This window comes from Pyxicephalus adspersus, chromosome 4, assembly GCF_032062135.1.
Source record: "Pyxicephalus adspersus chromosome 4, UCB_Pads_2.0, whole genome shotgun sequence".
In the NCBI taxonomy this organism is placed as follows: Eukaryota; Metazoa; Chordata; class Amphibia; order Anura; family Pyxicephalidae; genus Pyxicephalus; species Pyxicephalus adspersus.
Genome location: NC_092861.1, coordinates 117,084,080 through 117,101,268, shown reverse-complemented (window position 1 = coordinate 117,101,268; position 17,189 = coordinate 117,084,080). Strand labels below are relative to the sequence as shown.

Below are 17,189 nucleotides of genomic sequence, written 5' to 3'. Positions count from 1 at the left end.
GTATACTGTTAATATGTTGACAATTTGGTTTAAATACGAGATATCAAGGCATTACTGTAAATATATGTGTAAGAGATATAGATATACATCCAATAAACCAGGTTTCAATATAAACTATTATGCTTAAATAGGTAAAGCATCAAGGTATTACTGTGAAAACATATATACACTTGACTGTTTCACTAGGTATCTGTATGATTGGTAACTGCTAATATAATAATGATAATTAAAACTCAAATCAAGATGTTAATGAGTATGTATGTAGTAAATAAGGATATGATGAAATAAATTAAAATAAAAGTATTACTTACTATTCGTTGTTGGATCAGAGTATTATACCAGAGAAGAAGTACAGATAAGTAAGACGTTCTGGGTTCAAACCATCCTAAAAAGGAGAGGTAAGGAGGTTTTTTACAAAATGATAGTGGGTATTGATGAGGGTATTTTGATAAAAAATATTATATTATGTGTCAGGCTTTATAATAGGTGAAGCTTAGTGATGGAAGTTATATTTTATGATGCTTTTTAGCATATGTTTAATAAAAGTTAAAAAAAAATGTGATGACGTCAGGGTCTGTTAAGAAAGGACAACATGATGGTCGAGCAAGTAGCATATGCAAAGTCTGCAACGGTTTATTTCAGGAAAGGTTTCCTAGTGTACCATGAAAACATCTAAAGCTCAGAGAGATAAAGAAAGTACCCAAATTTGTCTGCCCACATTGTTCTTCCTACTTTTTCCATTTTGTTAAAGATGCACGCTTGGGAATGAACAACCATTTGTGACAGAAGCAGTGGGCACAATGATTGGAGAACAGTCAGATCATGTAGGTAGGACTGCATAATTATTTTTATGATACTTAATTGACAACATTCACTAAAGCATTCTCCCACAGTACACTTTGTTCAGTATTCGATTCGTGAGAAATCAAATTAATAACTCTTAAGGATATTTATTGAAAAGAAGGCTAACAAAACACTTCAGAAAATCTTGAGAATGAAAGTTTGAAATAATAGGATTGTCAAAATGACTGAATGCCAGTCAAAATGTCAACCTAATGATTTCATTATGCAGCATATGTTCCTGGCAGTATTATAAACATCTGTTCTAAGCTTCTAATTTCATTTTTAAGTAAATTTAGTGCCTGTAAAAAAAAAAAAAATGTTCAATTTGACGAATCATCTCTTCGAAATAATTAGAAAGTCAAGCTTAATTTGCAGATCTATCTCTGGATCTTAGATTAGTTTTCCCTTAATGATGAAGCTATATAATCTATGTGTGTAAAGATGGGAATACACAATTACAAAATGTAGCTATGGGAGCTCAGCATTAATTTACTCTGTGTTTTTGAATGTCACCAGCAGGAAGTAATTGGATAAGCCATTAGGGCGTTATCTACAGATCATGGGGCTCCATTGCAAAAATTTGATGGGGTTCCTTGGCATCCTGTCTTTGTGGCATCTGGCACTGTCAACTGCGAGAACAATGTCATTGATCTTAAACTAAATCAGGCCGAAATCAAGGACAGATAGCAGGAGAGCTGTCATCATATTATACTATTAAGGACCAGTAAGGGTACAAGTTGTCAAGGAAGAGTAGCAGTGCAGTGAATTAACCTTTAATCCTATTAGTAGCAAAAATAACCACCTGAATATTTCATATTACATAGAAGGAGGTCAAGAATATTGTGGTTACTTGGCTGTACTCTTGTGCAGTAAATTAGGTGAATCAAATACATCTAAAGTAAGTTCCAAAAAAAAAAGTGTCACTTTAGGTCGACTTTTTGTTTTGATAGATTATATATAAGATTTGATAGAAACAATAAATCTATTGAAAATAAAGTCATTTTGAGTAAAAATTGGAATGACACATTGGCTGAACATTGATGAGAACCAGGATAGCATTCCCTGTGTTTGTTCTATGTACCTTGTATGGCCATGCACTAGTTGGGAGGATCTGCATGATTTTGTTTTTCTTACCTACCGGTAGTTACCCCCTTGTAGCAAGCAGACATTTAGGCAGAAACTCTCCCTAGGAACCACTAGCTAATGGCAGTGTTTCCTGCCATGTATATTCACTACCTTGTCATTTGGTGTAAATGTTGTGGAGCATTACCAATGGCTGATAGTTTGGGATCGCTCCCGGCTAAATGTCCGCTGGGTGCAAGTCGGTAACTAGATAAATGAACATTATCTATTTAGTGTTTGATTAGTATATAGCCATTTTTATTATTTTCTTTATGGAAAAGCTGAAGAATGAAGAACATTTCTTTTTTTGTTTTTTTTATTTAAAATGTTAGAGCTATATCTGGTATATAATAGACATCCACATTAATATTTATAATAGATCTGCTCATATAACAGATATTTTATACAAAATGTCAGCGGAAAAACATTTTAAAGAACTAGCCAAGAAAATAAACCAAAAGCCAATTAGCATATGTGTTGTAAATTCTATAACGGATTATAGTAAACTAGAATATAATACAAACCACAAGAGACTGCTGGAACTGCGAAACTCTGTTTATTAAATAATCAGAGTTATATTAACCAAATTCAGTTTAGATACATAAACCTTAGAGGTCTTCAGAGGCAGCAGAGGATAAACTTAAATGAGGTCTTAAGGGAGAGCTGAAAAACTAGATTTATATAGATCACACTGCTACAGAAATAAAATAGCTAAAGTAGAAAAAGAAGAATAACTTGGACAGTGTAGCTACTTTTAAAACCACCAAGTCAAAATTATCTACCAACAATAAAAACTTGGACTTAACTCCTGTGCTTGGTAAAGTTTATTTTGAAAGACAGGGCTCCGCGATCTATTCGCGCTGCCTTTCCGATCTACCGGTTGATCGCGATCCACTTGTTGGGCACCCCCGGTGTAGTGTGTGGCTGTTGTCATCTCAGGATTGTCAAGTCACAACCATAACCAATTGACAGTTTAGTATCTAATACACACTGGTCAATTTTTAAATCTGGTTTACACACATTTGGTGTAGCTGATTCATTTAAATTCAGCTATTTAAATATGTGCAAGCAAAAAACTGATCCACTATTTTTTACCACATTTAATAAGGAGGACTTCTGGCATAGCGTTAACATAGTTTGTTAATGATGTCTGTAATTACATTTATTTTGTTTTTAATTCTTCATTTCATTCTTCCTATAAAATTACAACCGATTTAAGGACTTTCTTATTATATTCAGCTAAAAATATAATCCCCAGATAGGGAAACTAGAACATATCACCTCCCCTTGCCTGTGATTCCATCATAGATCATTTTTAGTCCATGGAAAAAGAGGTGGATACCCAAAGTCAACTATAGAAAATCTCACCAAATTTGGCATAACCGATTGGATTTTACAAAACAAGCACAATTAGCCTAACTGCATATTTATGATGGAGGGGAAAAACTGAAGTGCCTGGAGGAAAACAACACAAATACGAGAAATAAACTTAAAATTTTCAACTTTCTGATAACTTTTACTGATACTTTTATTATAATTGCATTTTCTCTGTACAGTTCTTTGGAGTTTTGTTAGGTATATCATTTAGTGAAAAAGGGAATCAAAAATTTTTCTAAAAGAATTTCATTTAATTTAATGTTCATGTCCTCTACAATATATTTTTCTTTTATAATATTTATTATATTACTAATTCATGCTACTTATCACCAATCTGCTTTCCATCTCAAGGCGCCGCCATCTTCCTTTCTTCTTATTCATAGGAACGGTCTTTGGCCGCTCCAGATGAGATGATATGATAGTATGATAGTATGATGATATATATATTTTATATATATGTATTGATATATAAGTTGTGTAGTCATTTACACATTTTTATTCTCATGACTTTAAAGAACAATTTGTCTTTTCCAGTGAAATGATTAAAGTGTATGAAGGCCCCAACAAAAATATTTGCTTTAATTTCATCTGTTAGGTATACTATTGAAAACAATACAATTTGTCATCACAAATCACAACATTTTTCTAGTCTGTGTAGAAAGCTTTAGAGCAAGGCTGCTCCTCTATTGATACAGTATGGTGGGTGAGCATTATCGTGCTAGGAAAGGAAGATGAAAATAAAAGCAAAATTCTAAAAAAAAGTAATGCAGCCGCAAAATCCAAGGACTGGAAAGCTGCCTTTTTTTATAGCTTTTTCTATAAGGCTTATTTAAAGGAATCATTTCACCTTGCCTAAATGGGCAACATGCAAAATCCACCTTCTAATTATTTTATATTTATCTCTCCAGTGCTTCATTGCTTCCCCTTTCGTACAGCAGCCATTAGAATAGTTAATATCACAGTACCTTGGTATTACCACCTCTGTCAATGACAATGCATCAGAGGAAGAGAATTTATGCTCCATCATACCTAAAAAAGCTCCAGTTTTCCTACAGTGGTGGCCACAGAAGGGGAGTGGCCAAGGAGCCATTTAAAGTGGTTGGGGGCTGTCCTGTACACCAGTGGTCCCCAACCTTTTGCAGTTCGCGGACCACTAAACTCACGGACTCCCGACTGCACATGTGCGGGGAGCTGTGTGCCACTCAAAGAGGAAGAAACTTCCTCCCAGAGTGGCGCCATGATGCCAGAACCTGCCCACTCTCCCATCGCAGGTCTGAGTCCAGAGACACAACCTGTTCACCGCCCTGAGCCTGCGATGCGTACGGGAGACAGGACAAGACTCTGGCCAGTGCAACCCCCCCAGTGGGGTCCTTCTCCTGACACCGCGTGGGGGTTCACCGGGCAAAGCCCAGTCCCACCTGTCAGACAGCTGCAGCTTACCAGCAGGGGTTGGGGATCACTGCTGTACACAGACACTATCATTGTATAGGTGGTGACAGTGCCTTTGTAAACAAGTTTAATTTCGGGTATGGTGAAAGCAGGGAAGCTTCATAGTACTTTTAGGTTTCCTTTAGGTGTTCTCCACTTCAATTATCTAGAACACTGATAGCTCAGTGCTAAGGAAGTTCAAAAACATGCAAAGCATGCATGCAAAAATGTATGCAATGCTAAATAAATTTCAATGAGTTACAAACTTTTTATTTACACACTATTCATTAGAAAGAAATAAAAAGATGTCCATTGTTTATCAGATATAGTTCACCATTTCATATTTTATCCTGTTCGGTTTTGTCATAGTGTTTACATGCTTTGCAGCTTCAGTAGATTCTTTACTGCTCCAGTAAGGGCCATAGAGACAGAAAGATGTCAGAAGGTTTCAGAAAATGCAAAGTTTAGCATTTACTAAACCTCAGTGGGCTCATCCAGAGCTTGCACCAATGTTGATGAAACAGCTTTTGACAGGAACAGTTCACCAAACCATCAATCACTGCAAAGTAGCATTTTACATTTGTAAGTAAAATCCTTTATATAAGGGTCAGAGTGACAACACGAAAAAAGGGTGACAAAGCTTCCTGACTGAAAGCTTCAAAAGGCAACATGAAGCTTGGTTTTGTTATTTGCAAGGAAATCGTGTTGCTTTGGCCCATAGGAATCGGGATGTCCCTATGCTATGGATTAAAGCTAAGGATTAGCCAGCTGAAACACTCTAGCATGCTTGATTAATGGAACTTTCTTGAGACTCATCCCAAAGGTTTCAACTTTGAAATGCCGTATGATCTTTACACTCGTGGTTTCTGAACCCATATTGCATGGTTCATAAGTAAAGTTGATCAAAGTATAATCTCCTGATGTTCAAAATGTGTCAGGCTCATGAACCAGCATAGAAATTACAGACTGCCTAGTGCTCTTGCCAAGGCAGATACATCCCTAGCTGCAGTAATATATTACAAGAACATTGTTTTACTGTCTCTTACTTCAAGTCTTCTGAAAAACAGATGTCTCAGGTTCAGTAACGATGCAATTAATGTAAGAGAGTCAGTTCCTATAAGATCACGATTCTGTGGTTTAGCTGGCTTATATAGAGGCTATTGAATGATAATGAGTGTTTAGTGCTCTAATCTTTAATAAAGCCTACTATTCTGTTATTTTTATTCGATTTTATGTTTTATTTATAAATGACTCTTTATCCGTCGCATTTGCTGAACATTTGCCAACTGCTAATTGCATATACATGCCACTCACATGACTTTCACTATTCTGTAAATGCAGTCAGTGTGCACTTTGTGAACGTGACCTAAAAATAAATATTTAATGTACTGAAGATGTTTATAGAAGCATATAGACTGATATGACAAAGGTGCCGTGACCATGTGGCTCCCTGTCATTATTTTACCTCCCCACAAGCCATTTAGTCTTTGGGTTTTTCATTAAGAGTGATATTGTAAAAGAGGAACCTTAGTACCCTAGGACACTGGCTTGTACAGACGTCCAAAGAATGTTTTTTGGCATTGAGGAAGTATTAGTGCTACCTATTTCTTCATTGGCTGTAGCCCCTCATTGTTAAACTTTTAAGTGGTTCTTGTACTAATTTGCAATGCTGGTTGTTTTTCTGCTTTTCCTTTTGACAATACAAAAATGGAATAGATGGAGTAACGTTTTCAGGATAATTACTTTGTAAATATGGCTAAAATGTGAAAGTAAACTAGAACAAATGATCAGGTAACAACATGATCCACTGTTATGATAATGACTCTCAAATTATACTTACTGGATTATTGCAATATCTACTGTAGGTTAAGCTGTCTACTTTATACATCACCATAGGAACATATTTGTCCACAACATCAATGATTTCAGGCCATAGGTTCAAACCTACAAGCTTTTATATACAAACCAATGATGCATAGCATCCTGTCCGATACGTTAATGTTTTTCATTATGTAGATATAACATGGCTAGTCAAAAAGTGACTAATTGATCATCGTAAATTTCTAATGACAATTATGCAGCAACATTATTAATGTAGGATCTAAACCCAGGTCTAAAATCTTTAGACCCCAACAGTATGGGTACTTTATATTCTGTAAACCCATAATAAGTAGTTCAATAAGGCTAAACAGTACTCTAGATTTAAATCTTACAATTCCATTGTACTCCATTGATGATGAGTTCCTTTAATAGACTAATCCCATGAGAATTTGGCAAGTGTATTAGTAATCATGTTTATAGAGTGCATGGATGGGATGATGTCTCCTTAACTGCTGTTCTTTTGGGAGATATCTGCCGTGCTATATCAATCAGTCAGTAAAGTGAGACGTTTCCTGACATCTCCCTATCAACATACACATGTTAGAGTTAGACTCTATCATCCTGCTAACTCATAGGACCATAAATCAATAAACCAAAGAGCTTCAATAAAAGGAAACCCCTCGTGTGGAAAAAAAATGGAAGGTCCACAAATACTTACACTCTTAAAGTCTCCACCCAATCCCAAAATTCACTCTCCTAATGGGTGATAAAAGTACCTAAAAATCCAATTGTAGAATTATACTTATCCTAACCTGTCTTCCATATTTGTGCCCAATTCGTTTCACAAGCAATTTCCGAGAATGATGGCAATGTCATCCTTATTTCAAAGGGAGGAGGGGGGTGTTCCCATACAATTCACTTATCTTGAAAAGAGCCAATAAATATAGGTGATTTAGAAGGGAGATGTAGCATAGAGAGTATTAGCTGCACTTCAAGTTTAGAGAAAGATCTTTAAAATTAGTTTTACATTTACATTTGATGACAAACTAAATACAGCTATTCTGTCTCAATATTATCGATTACCATTGAAATGTGCAGTATATTTTCAATAAACATATATTTTATCATAATGCTCATAAAGTGCACTTACAGTATTTAAAAAAAAAAAAACTTTTTATTGAGCAGAACAAAATAGACATGTATACACGTCAGAAATGCATTTACAAATTTCCATTTTAGGGGAACGAGAAAGTGGGAGAAGAGAAAGAGAGACAAAGGGAACCCAGGGAAAGGAGAGGGAAGTGGCGGGGAGAGAAGAGATAAAAACAAGGGTAGAAAGTGTAGGACAGTGCAGAAAATAAAAACCATTAAAGGATACAGTTTACCATATATTATCATTATAATCTATAAAATAAACAACTCAAACAATCCATAAAGAACAAATCACATTATTGTGGCATAGTTATTTAGAATTGAATCCCACCACCTTAGGGCTTCTGTGGTATATTATGCTCTATATTTGAAAAGGGAAAAGAAGAATAATCCATTCCTATTCTGTGAATGAGTTAATAATGAAACTGAATCATCATTTGAAGAAGCAGTCAAATTACTTTGGAGTCAAGCCTTACAGTATTTTTTATGTGATTGTTACATTTTATATTAATGCCAATATTAATTATAATAATGTGTTTCAATAATTTTGCCATTGCACTAACTAATCTTAAGATAAAATATCAGCCACACAAGGAGTGTGTTGTTTTCATTGGGTATGCAGAGCTCTGAGAAGGAGAAGTGAAGGACAATCATTGCGTAGCACTAGTAAATATAAAAAGTACCATATATTATATATACCAAACAAATAACCCCACCTAACTATACCATTGCAAACTACCAAAAATATTTTTAACGTTTAAAACATTTTGATAAGTTTCAAAAACTATTCTCTATAAAATTTTTCTATGTTGAACATCCTATCTTATGAAGCACCTGCATTAAACGTTTGTGCCCCTGGACACTAAATACACTTGGCTTTAAAACTGTATATCCAGAGACGTGAGACAATTGACACATTAAGTGTGGCATACTGAATTGTTTTAGTGAAGTCACTAAAGAATGTGTGTTGCAGATCTGTCAATCACCCCTTGCTTATAAAACTTCTATTCTGCAATACTTGGCATCACAGGAGACAGACACTCTGTGGCACAATTTCATAAGTCAAAGTGCTGACTGATAGGCACTTACAATGATTGCTTTCCTATTGCTAAGCCACAGCCTGCAACTTCAGCCTCCTGACTCATCTCTGTTTTCTGTTCTTGTCCTATTATGCTTATCTCTTCCATTTCTTCAAGCATCTTTTTGTTTCAGCTGCATTTTTCCAAGGTGCTTAAAAATACTTGTTTTAAGAACTAATTATCCTTACAGTTTGAGAACCCGCACACACACCCCTCCTTCCTGCTATCTCCCAGTTTTTCATTAAAGCTGAACTGCAGACGGACATAAAAAATGGCAATTATTGCAGCTATGTATTCATTAAAAGATTACATTTATTTTTGAATGCAATTAGTGTAAGTACCTGAATTTGACTTGGTATCAGCCTCACGTAATCCTTATTACAGAATTGTTCAGAATGCAAGAGAGAGGAACAGAATTAATGCTAACAGGGAACAGGTTGATAGGAGAAAAAAGCAGAATGTGAAATGCGATGAGCTCATTTGTCTACTGTTTCCTCTTCATTGTCCAATCAAAGACCAGGAGGCAGGGAGATGACCAGACTATGTTGTTTAACCAAAGCATAAAAAAGTCAGGTCACTAATATGCCTCTGACGTAACTATATAAATCTGTAGAAATCCCAGGACTGGATGGGCAGAAGAAGTCTATCCATGGGAGATAATATGGCAGAATGTCTTCCAACCTCACATTCTTTTATCCTTTTACTAGCACATCAAAATTATATTTATAATTATATATTTATAATAATATATATTTATAAACAATCAAATAGGGATCTGTTCAAAGAACGTGCCTGCTTTATCATTCATTTCAAACTTAGATTGGTGAATGCACGTAGTAACTAGAGATGGGAGAATGTACTGTATTGTTCTTGAAGATTATTTATACTTGGGCAATGGTACAGACACTTTGAGCCTGATTTACTAAAGCTCTCCAAGGCTGGAGAGGATACACTTTTATCAGTGAAGCGGAAAGATCCAGCAAACCTGGAATAGATCTGGTTCAGGATTAATGTTGACTAGCAAATAGCAAATGATTTTGAAGAAATCCATTGCAGGTTTACTGGATCTATCATCTTCACTGGTGAAGGTGTATCCACTCCAGCCTTGGAGAGATTTAACAAATCAGGCCCTTTGGCTTACCAGCTATGGTCATTTTAAATTTGTCCACTGGGTTCATTTTTGTTACCCGCGAATATAAATGTAATTTATTGTGAATAAAACCACCAAACACCTAGTGGGAGTAATAAGAATGACAATTTGTTAATAAACCGACATGTTTAGACTTAAATCTGCCATCTTAATACATTTTCCACACCATTTTTTTTTTTTTTTTGCAACATAAACGATAATTATTCTGTATCTCTAGATAAGGAAGGCTAATTGTGTGCAGAGAACAGCTGGGAATTCCTGATATGATCAACAGGCATTGCTTTGCATTCATGCTTTTAATGGTATATTCAGCACACTGAAAGAGGGCAGATAAGGAAAGTTTATTGTCAAATTTTATGTGCTACAGTTTAGTAGTTAGGCTGTGGTTTAAAGGAAAACCATAATAGTTAGGGTAAATGTTATTTTTCTTTTTACTTCTGTGTGTCCCAGCATCTAAGCAGAGATTCCTTGATTTTGTGTAGTATAAGAAAATAAACTTGAAGGGGTAGGTGCTTCTTGATTTCTGTGCAAACCTTAGCCTATCTTACAGTTGTTCATAGGGTACTGTTGTCCTACAATGTGTGTGCTGTGAGTGTCAAGTAAAGTATGCCTATTATTATCCAGTATTTTTATAGCGCTGATATATTACTTTACAAAGTCCATAGTCATGTCACCAGCTGCCCCTCAATGAGGCTCAAAATCTAACTTCCCTACTATAATTTCAATCTTCGTGTTGCAGCTAAACTTATGTGTATGGGGAATGTATGTGTTATGTCAGCTACAATTTTGTCATTTTCAAACTGCTTTTACAGTTTGTTGCAAGTACTGTAAAATAGCGTGCAAGAGAAATAAATGGTGTGTCATCTACTGGGTACAGGGTGTCCCTGGGTTATATACGAGATGGGAACTAAAGGTTTGTCCTTAACCTAGCTTCCATTAACTTTTGGAGCAAGCTGTGCTTTGATATGCAAAAAGAAACAACTGCAGAGTTTGTCTTGGTCAATAAAGGATTACAAGAGGTTGCAGAACAGCTCAGCCCTTAAGATCACCAACAACCTCAGCTGTGTTTATGAAAAGATTTACTACCAAGTCATGTAAACCACCCCCCTCCCCCCATCATGCCTCCGTCCTGCACACAAGCGAGCAGGGAAGCCCCATTTGTATCTAGGAGTTGTCCTTATGTCTGGGGACTGCCTGTATATAAACGTGTATACTAAGCTATCACAGGGAATTTATAAAGTATAAGTGTTTGCATTGTATATCACAAGTAAAAAATCCTCTATCTGTTCTTTGCAATTCTTCAGAAAATTTCTGTAAAACGTTTTTTATATAATAATAATTCAAAAAGTACATTTGCAATGAGCAATGACTAGGGTTTGCAAAAGTCACTTATTAACAGCCACGTCTCTTATTTTCATTAAAAACTTCTTGTCTTATTCCCTTATATTCACCTAGAAATCCTCAAATAATAAAAAGCATTAAAGCTACAGTCTGTGTATTATTCTTACACAGGCCTGATGATAATTTTCATAAAGTTCTTTATTTTTCTTTTAAGGTACTTGTGCACTATTTTAATGTGCCATTTTATCACAAAATATTTGTCAGTAAAACATCTGGAAGCTTTTTGGAGACTTGCCTGATGAATAAAAGATTTATTGCTGTTATTTCTACATGGGGTCACGTTCATGTTGTTGAAGTCTATAAAGAAATATACATTCAGAAAAAAACTGGCTGAAGGTAATATGATGAAACTCCAGCTCACACACTATTGTCTGATCTTACCTAGCAAATCTTCTTGTCCATATGGTTGTGTTATATGGTACCACTGCTTGGAACAAGGCCAACAGGGTATAGGCTAATAATGCCAGGTGTAAAGCTTATACTAGACAATAAGAGCATGACTAAATAAATGAATTATAACACTACTTGACCCAAACACTTTTCTTTAAACCTCTGCCAGAAATGCTTCCTAACAACTATGAGCCAATGGGAGCATTAATGGTGACTGCAAGCAAAAAATCTTCTCGTTCTCTGATGATGATTGGCCTAGAATATTTTAAGTTCCCTCTTAAGTATTTTGCTGACACCTGTATCTCTAATTTTCTCTGCTTTCTCAGTTTTGACTGGATCCAAATATCTTGTATACTCTTCCTCTCCAGTATGACTGGCAGAAGAATATCTTATATCCTCACCTTCTCCATCAATGACTGGCATCGGAATATCTTACTTCTTCTCTTTTACCAGTAATGACTTGCCCTAGAACAACGTATATACCTTCCATATACCTATAACAATGTATATACCTTCTCTAATAAATACTGGCACCAAAATATAATATATGTTCTCTATTCCCACTGATGATTTGCACCAAAATATCTTATATCCTCTCCTTCCAAGTGATGCAATACCAAACTCTAATCTCACTACTCCATTTAGGGGTACAAGCATCTGTTTAGGGGGCACAAGTATCTGCTACTTCCTGAAAAGTCCCATTCTGAAGAGTCCATAGTTAGGTCACTAGAGGTAAGAAAGGACACACTATATTTTGGAGAGGTGAGTATACTGCACCCTTTGTTACAAAGACTTGCTTTTGGGAGTTTTTTAACTTCACCAGATCACTTTAAGATTAGTGCTTATATATTACAGAGATCTTGCCACAAAAGATTTTGAACTTGTTTTAAAACATTCTTTCCAAAAAAATAAAGGGTACTGAGTCCTCTATGTCACAAGCTCTGAGCTTTGTAGCATTTATTGTTCCATTTTGTCTTAATTATGTTTGAATGTTACTTTCTCACATCACAATAACACAATTATTGTTTGTGCTCTATGCAGAGTGACTATTCAAGTGACACAGAAAGTGAAGATAACTTCTTAATGATGCCACCAAGGGACCACCTTGGCCTCAGTGTATTTTCCATGCTGTGCTGCTTCTGGCCTCTGGGAATAGCTGCCTTTTATTTGTCACACGAGGTAAGTTTGAGTCTGGTAAAAGTTCTGAAAACATAGCTGTCAAATACTGCAAATAATGAATCCCTCTATGTCTCACAGAATTCCTCCAACTTGCTACGACACATTAATATTGTGTGTTCATTTTTAGCAGCAGGGCAGCTCTATCACAAGGATAAATTATTCATGCATGAAGCTTTATGCCTTTAATTGTACTAAGATATTTTACCAGCCAGAGTTTTGGACATCTTTGTACAGAACAGCTAATAGCCTCTATTACTCATTTTAATCATTACCTGCATTTTCGTTTCTTGACATGCTCACATACATGACTGAAATTGTTTATTTCTTAACAATAGCTAAAGAACAAGAGAGCTGTGAATGGGAATCAATAACTGTCAAATCCTAAGCTGCTGGAGGGGTTTAGCTGTAACAAGCAAAATACATTATTTCTTGGTCAAGGTCACAGCAGGGTTGTGTTCACACAAGCATTAGGTGTTTGTACATATGTGTACCCCACAAGCATTTATAAAGCATTTGGAAGAACCTTCTTACCATCTTGTAGTCCACCAGTTTAATACCTGCATAATAGCACATAAAGAACTGCTTTTCCCTATCCAGCAGCTAATCTGAATTGGCATTCCTATCTTTCTGTAGTGATCATTTCTTTATTCTCCTATGATGTACTTTATGGCAGTGCCGTTTTTGGCAGGTCTCTATTCTATTGCATTTATTTATTCTATATATATTTATTATTATGCAACTTATAATGTTACTTATAAATAACTTCTAAAGAACTTATAAACTTACTTATAAATGACCTAAGACCCTTTGCTTCTTTCTCTGGCTCAGCCTATGCCAGGTGTAATAACTGGAACCTCCATTTAATAATAATAAATTTCATATTTGGGGGCAACATACAGGTAGTTAGCTTTAGGCAGTTTAGGTAAATTCATAAGGTCTCATTAACTCAGTTGCTCCAAATACATTTGTACATGCAAGTATTTGTATAATTGACATTCCCTGGGTCATCCTAAACCCTACCAATGTTGGCTTTGGAGAAATCTGACCCTGCATACATATAGACATTTGTTCTACCCTAGGCAGCCGCTGTATTTGCCCTCACCCTACAGCTGTTGGTTGAGCTTCTTTTATGCACATCAATGTATTTACCTGTATGAGTATTGGAGTTGTTTTCATTCCTTTACATTCCCATATTTCCATGTTATTGTTCAACTAATGCACCTAAATATCACAATTGTTATTTCCTTGAATAGTTCTCAAGAAAAGGTACTTTTTCCTTATACAATGTTGTAAACTGTAACTTTCTCCTAACTTCATGTGGTTTACTTTTCTATTTTTGCTCTAAAGCTTCAAAGGTTTGTGAATTTAAATGTTGTATTTTATCTTGGAAATCCGATTGTGGAAACTAGTGTGTGCATTGTGATGTAGTGAATTGATTCTATTGTACTTGTAACTGTTTAGCCTTGTTATGAAAGAAGGTTTTTTATTGACCTAAGGATGATTCAGACAATTATTGTGGAGTTGTTGAGATACTGTCTAAACTGTGAATGAAAAATAGAGCTATTTTACCTGCCAAAAGGATTTGTATTTCTGAGATTTACTCAGCACAGACAGCACAGCCTCTGCCGAGCAATATTTCTTTATCTGCTGCAGTTTAGCAACATCAACTGTTATTGTGCCTGCCCCAGCCTGTGACCAGACAATAAAAAGAGAAGCAGCACACCAATGATCTTATCTCTCTGTCACTTGGCTGTCTTCTTTGGATGTTCCCATTGTTAGCACATGCAGCACAACTGACTTTCTCTTTACACTACTTCTCCCTTTCCTAGTTTTAGCTCTGCCATGAAATGACTGCAGAAGGATGATATTAAGTACAATTTGGGTGCTTACCAAATATTGTAAAAACTAGAGGTTGAAGAAAATGATACTGGATCATACTGATGATACTGGATTCCATTTGCCAGAAAATCAAGGGGGCTGTACTGTATCTTCTAATGCATGTTGAGGGAAGCATCACAGTGTGCAGTGAATCAAAGGAAAGCCTCGTACACAAAATAGATTTTCATCACTCAAGATGAATGTTTATGATCTTCTCGGGCAAAATACTATATATACAGCTGTGGTATTGTAATCTACTGCACCTAATCATTAAGAGCCAACCACTAATTTTTATATCTTATGAAGAGGACCCAGCTATTGAATAGTAAAGTGTTGCTGTTGAGTTGAGTTTTTTAAATCTGCTTTTTAATTGGTAAAAGAAAAGTTTTTTTATACTATAAGTGCCTAAAAAGTCCTTTTATTTGAACCTTTGTGCATGTATACCATTTTTAACAAAAACCTATAACAAATAAAAAAAAACACTATACCTATTTTACCTATTTTATGAAATGAAATAGCAGATTTTACTGGCTGTTTCAAAAATAACCATTATGGGTAGAGGCACAGGTAAAAAATCTTTACAAAAATCACCTCCACACACATACACCCATAATGCTTTTACCTTACTCTGTTGTTTACCAACAATTTCTTTAAAAAGCTCTATAACTGGAAAGGAAAGGTCCACTTTGAAGTCATCATCAGATAAAAATTCCTCAGAGATCAACCTTTCGGAGCGGGTCTCCTGGGTCCCCTTTAGTACCCTGTGGTTCCCCCTGCTCGACCTTTATGTCTTAGCTTTATCCTGTGACCAGTAGAGATCAATAGAAAGAGACAGTGAGGGGTGCAGGAACCTAGGCACTCATGGAAGTTTTGGTCCCTGAAGAAACGTCATCTGAGGATCACTTAGAATTGAAATGGTGTTTTGCTGTTCAGACAGCAGGGATGTATTACTTTGCTTGTTTGCAAAATGCTTTTTTATAAGGGAAACCACCTTGGTGGCAAAAGTCTATTTTTTATTTTGATTTCTATTAAATTTTGATTAAAAAATTAACACAGGCCAGCATATATAATAGTATCTGTAGGAAACCACTAAAAATATTATAAATAGACATATAGAAAAACTGAATAACATTATGAACCAAAGTATGTTTTTACAATGCATTTGATTTGCTGTCCTCATCTATAATTCTAGTAAAAGCCGATGGCATTGTGTCTGCAGAGCAAAATGTCGTGATAGGTTTTGTATGGAAGTATAATATTTTAAAATAAAGATTATAATATATACAGCATGTTTCTGCGGATTATTGACTCAGGTCAGTGACTTCCAGGAAAGTGTAAACTAAATGGCTGTGAGCAAAAGCTAACGTAAGTTAAAGCAGCATTAATGTTTGAAAACAATGCCATTCACACTACTGTGAGCATTTCCAAACTACTGAAGAGTGGAATTTACCGTTTACTAATTACAAGCCTAAAAAAACTGGACACAACATTTGGAATACAGAGCTTTAGGCCCCCCTAACAAATATTTTTAGAGCATCCTCCACTACATTACCTGGGAAAAATGACATCACATTCCGGTATCATACTTCTCAGCTTTGACATAAGGAAGACTGACACCTTTTACCGCAAAGTATACAGGTGAAGCACCTGTGTATCCCACAGATGACTAGGAACATTGCAATAGATAAATCAACAGAAAGTAGTATGATACCCCAAAAGGAACTAAGTTCCATTTGCTTTAGTGGTTGACAAGCCTGTATTATAAATCTTTAAGGGAAAAGAAGAGAAAGAGCAGCTTTTTGGGCAATATGTATGATTTATGTGATATTTTAGGCTATACACAGATAATATTCAGCACATAGGAAGAAATGACATAATTTATGTTATGAGGTAATTATGATTTATATGATCATCTCAGAAGGTATTCAAAACACAAGATTGTCTCTGTTTTCTGGCACGTTTTGGCGTATGGCTTCCTCAAGGAAGGATTGAGACTGGATTGAGAGTTCTGAGACATAGGGGTTAATTTAAAGATGTTGACAGTATGTGCATTGGAAAATGAGGTATGGATAATTAGATGAAGTAAGAACTGGGAGAAGAAAGAAAGTGAAATAGAAAATTCTGATGATAATGATCCTGTGCTGTTGCAATGAACAATGAATGCTGAGGTATGCTGTCAGAGGGTATGCCTGTGGGCTGGAGAGCCAGCGAAATGCGTTCGAAACCGGAGACAACCTTATGTTTTGATACCTTCTGAGATGATCATATAAACCATCATTGCTTTATAACGTATATTATGTTATTACTTGTGCTGATTATTATCTCAGTTGAACTGTGTATAGTCTAAAAATTCACATTTATTTCAAGTA

General features: G+C 35.6%; 1 protein-coding gene across 3 annotated transcripts in view; it reads left to right on the top strand.

Moving 5' to 3' along the window:
* SYNDIG1 (synapse differentiation inducing 1) overlaps positions 1-17,189 on the top strand; it is a 138,685-nt gene that overhangs the window by 79,508 nt on the left and 41,988 nt on the right. For all 3 annotated transcript variants that reach the window (XM_072409405.1, XM_072409406.1, XM_072409407.1), the window contains one exon: positions 12,805-12,942. In XM_072409405.1, the coding sequence (XP_072265506.1) occupies positions 12,805-12,942 (138 nt within the window). The remainder of the gene's footprint in view (positions 1-12,804; positions 12,943-17,189) is intronic.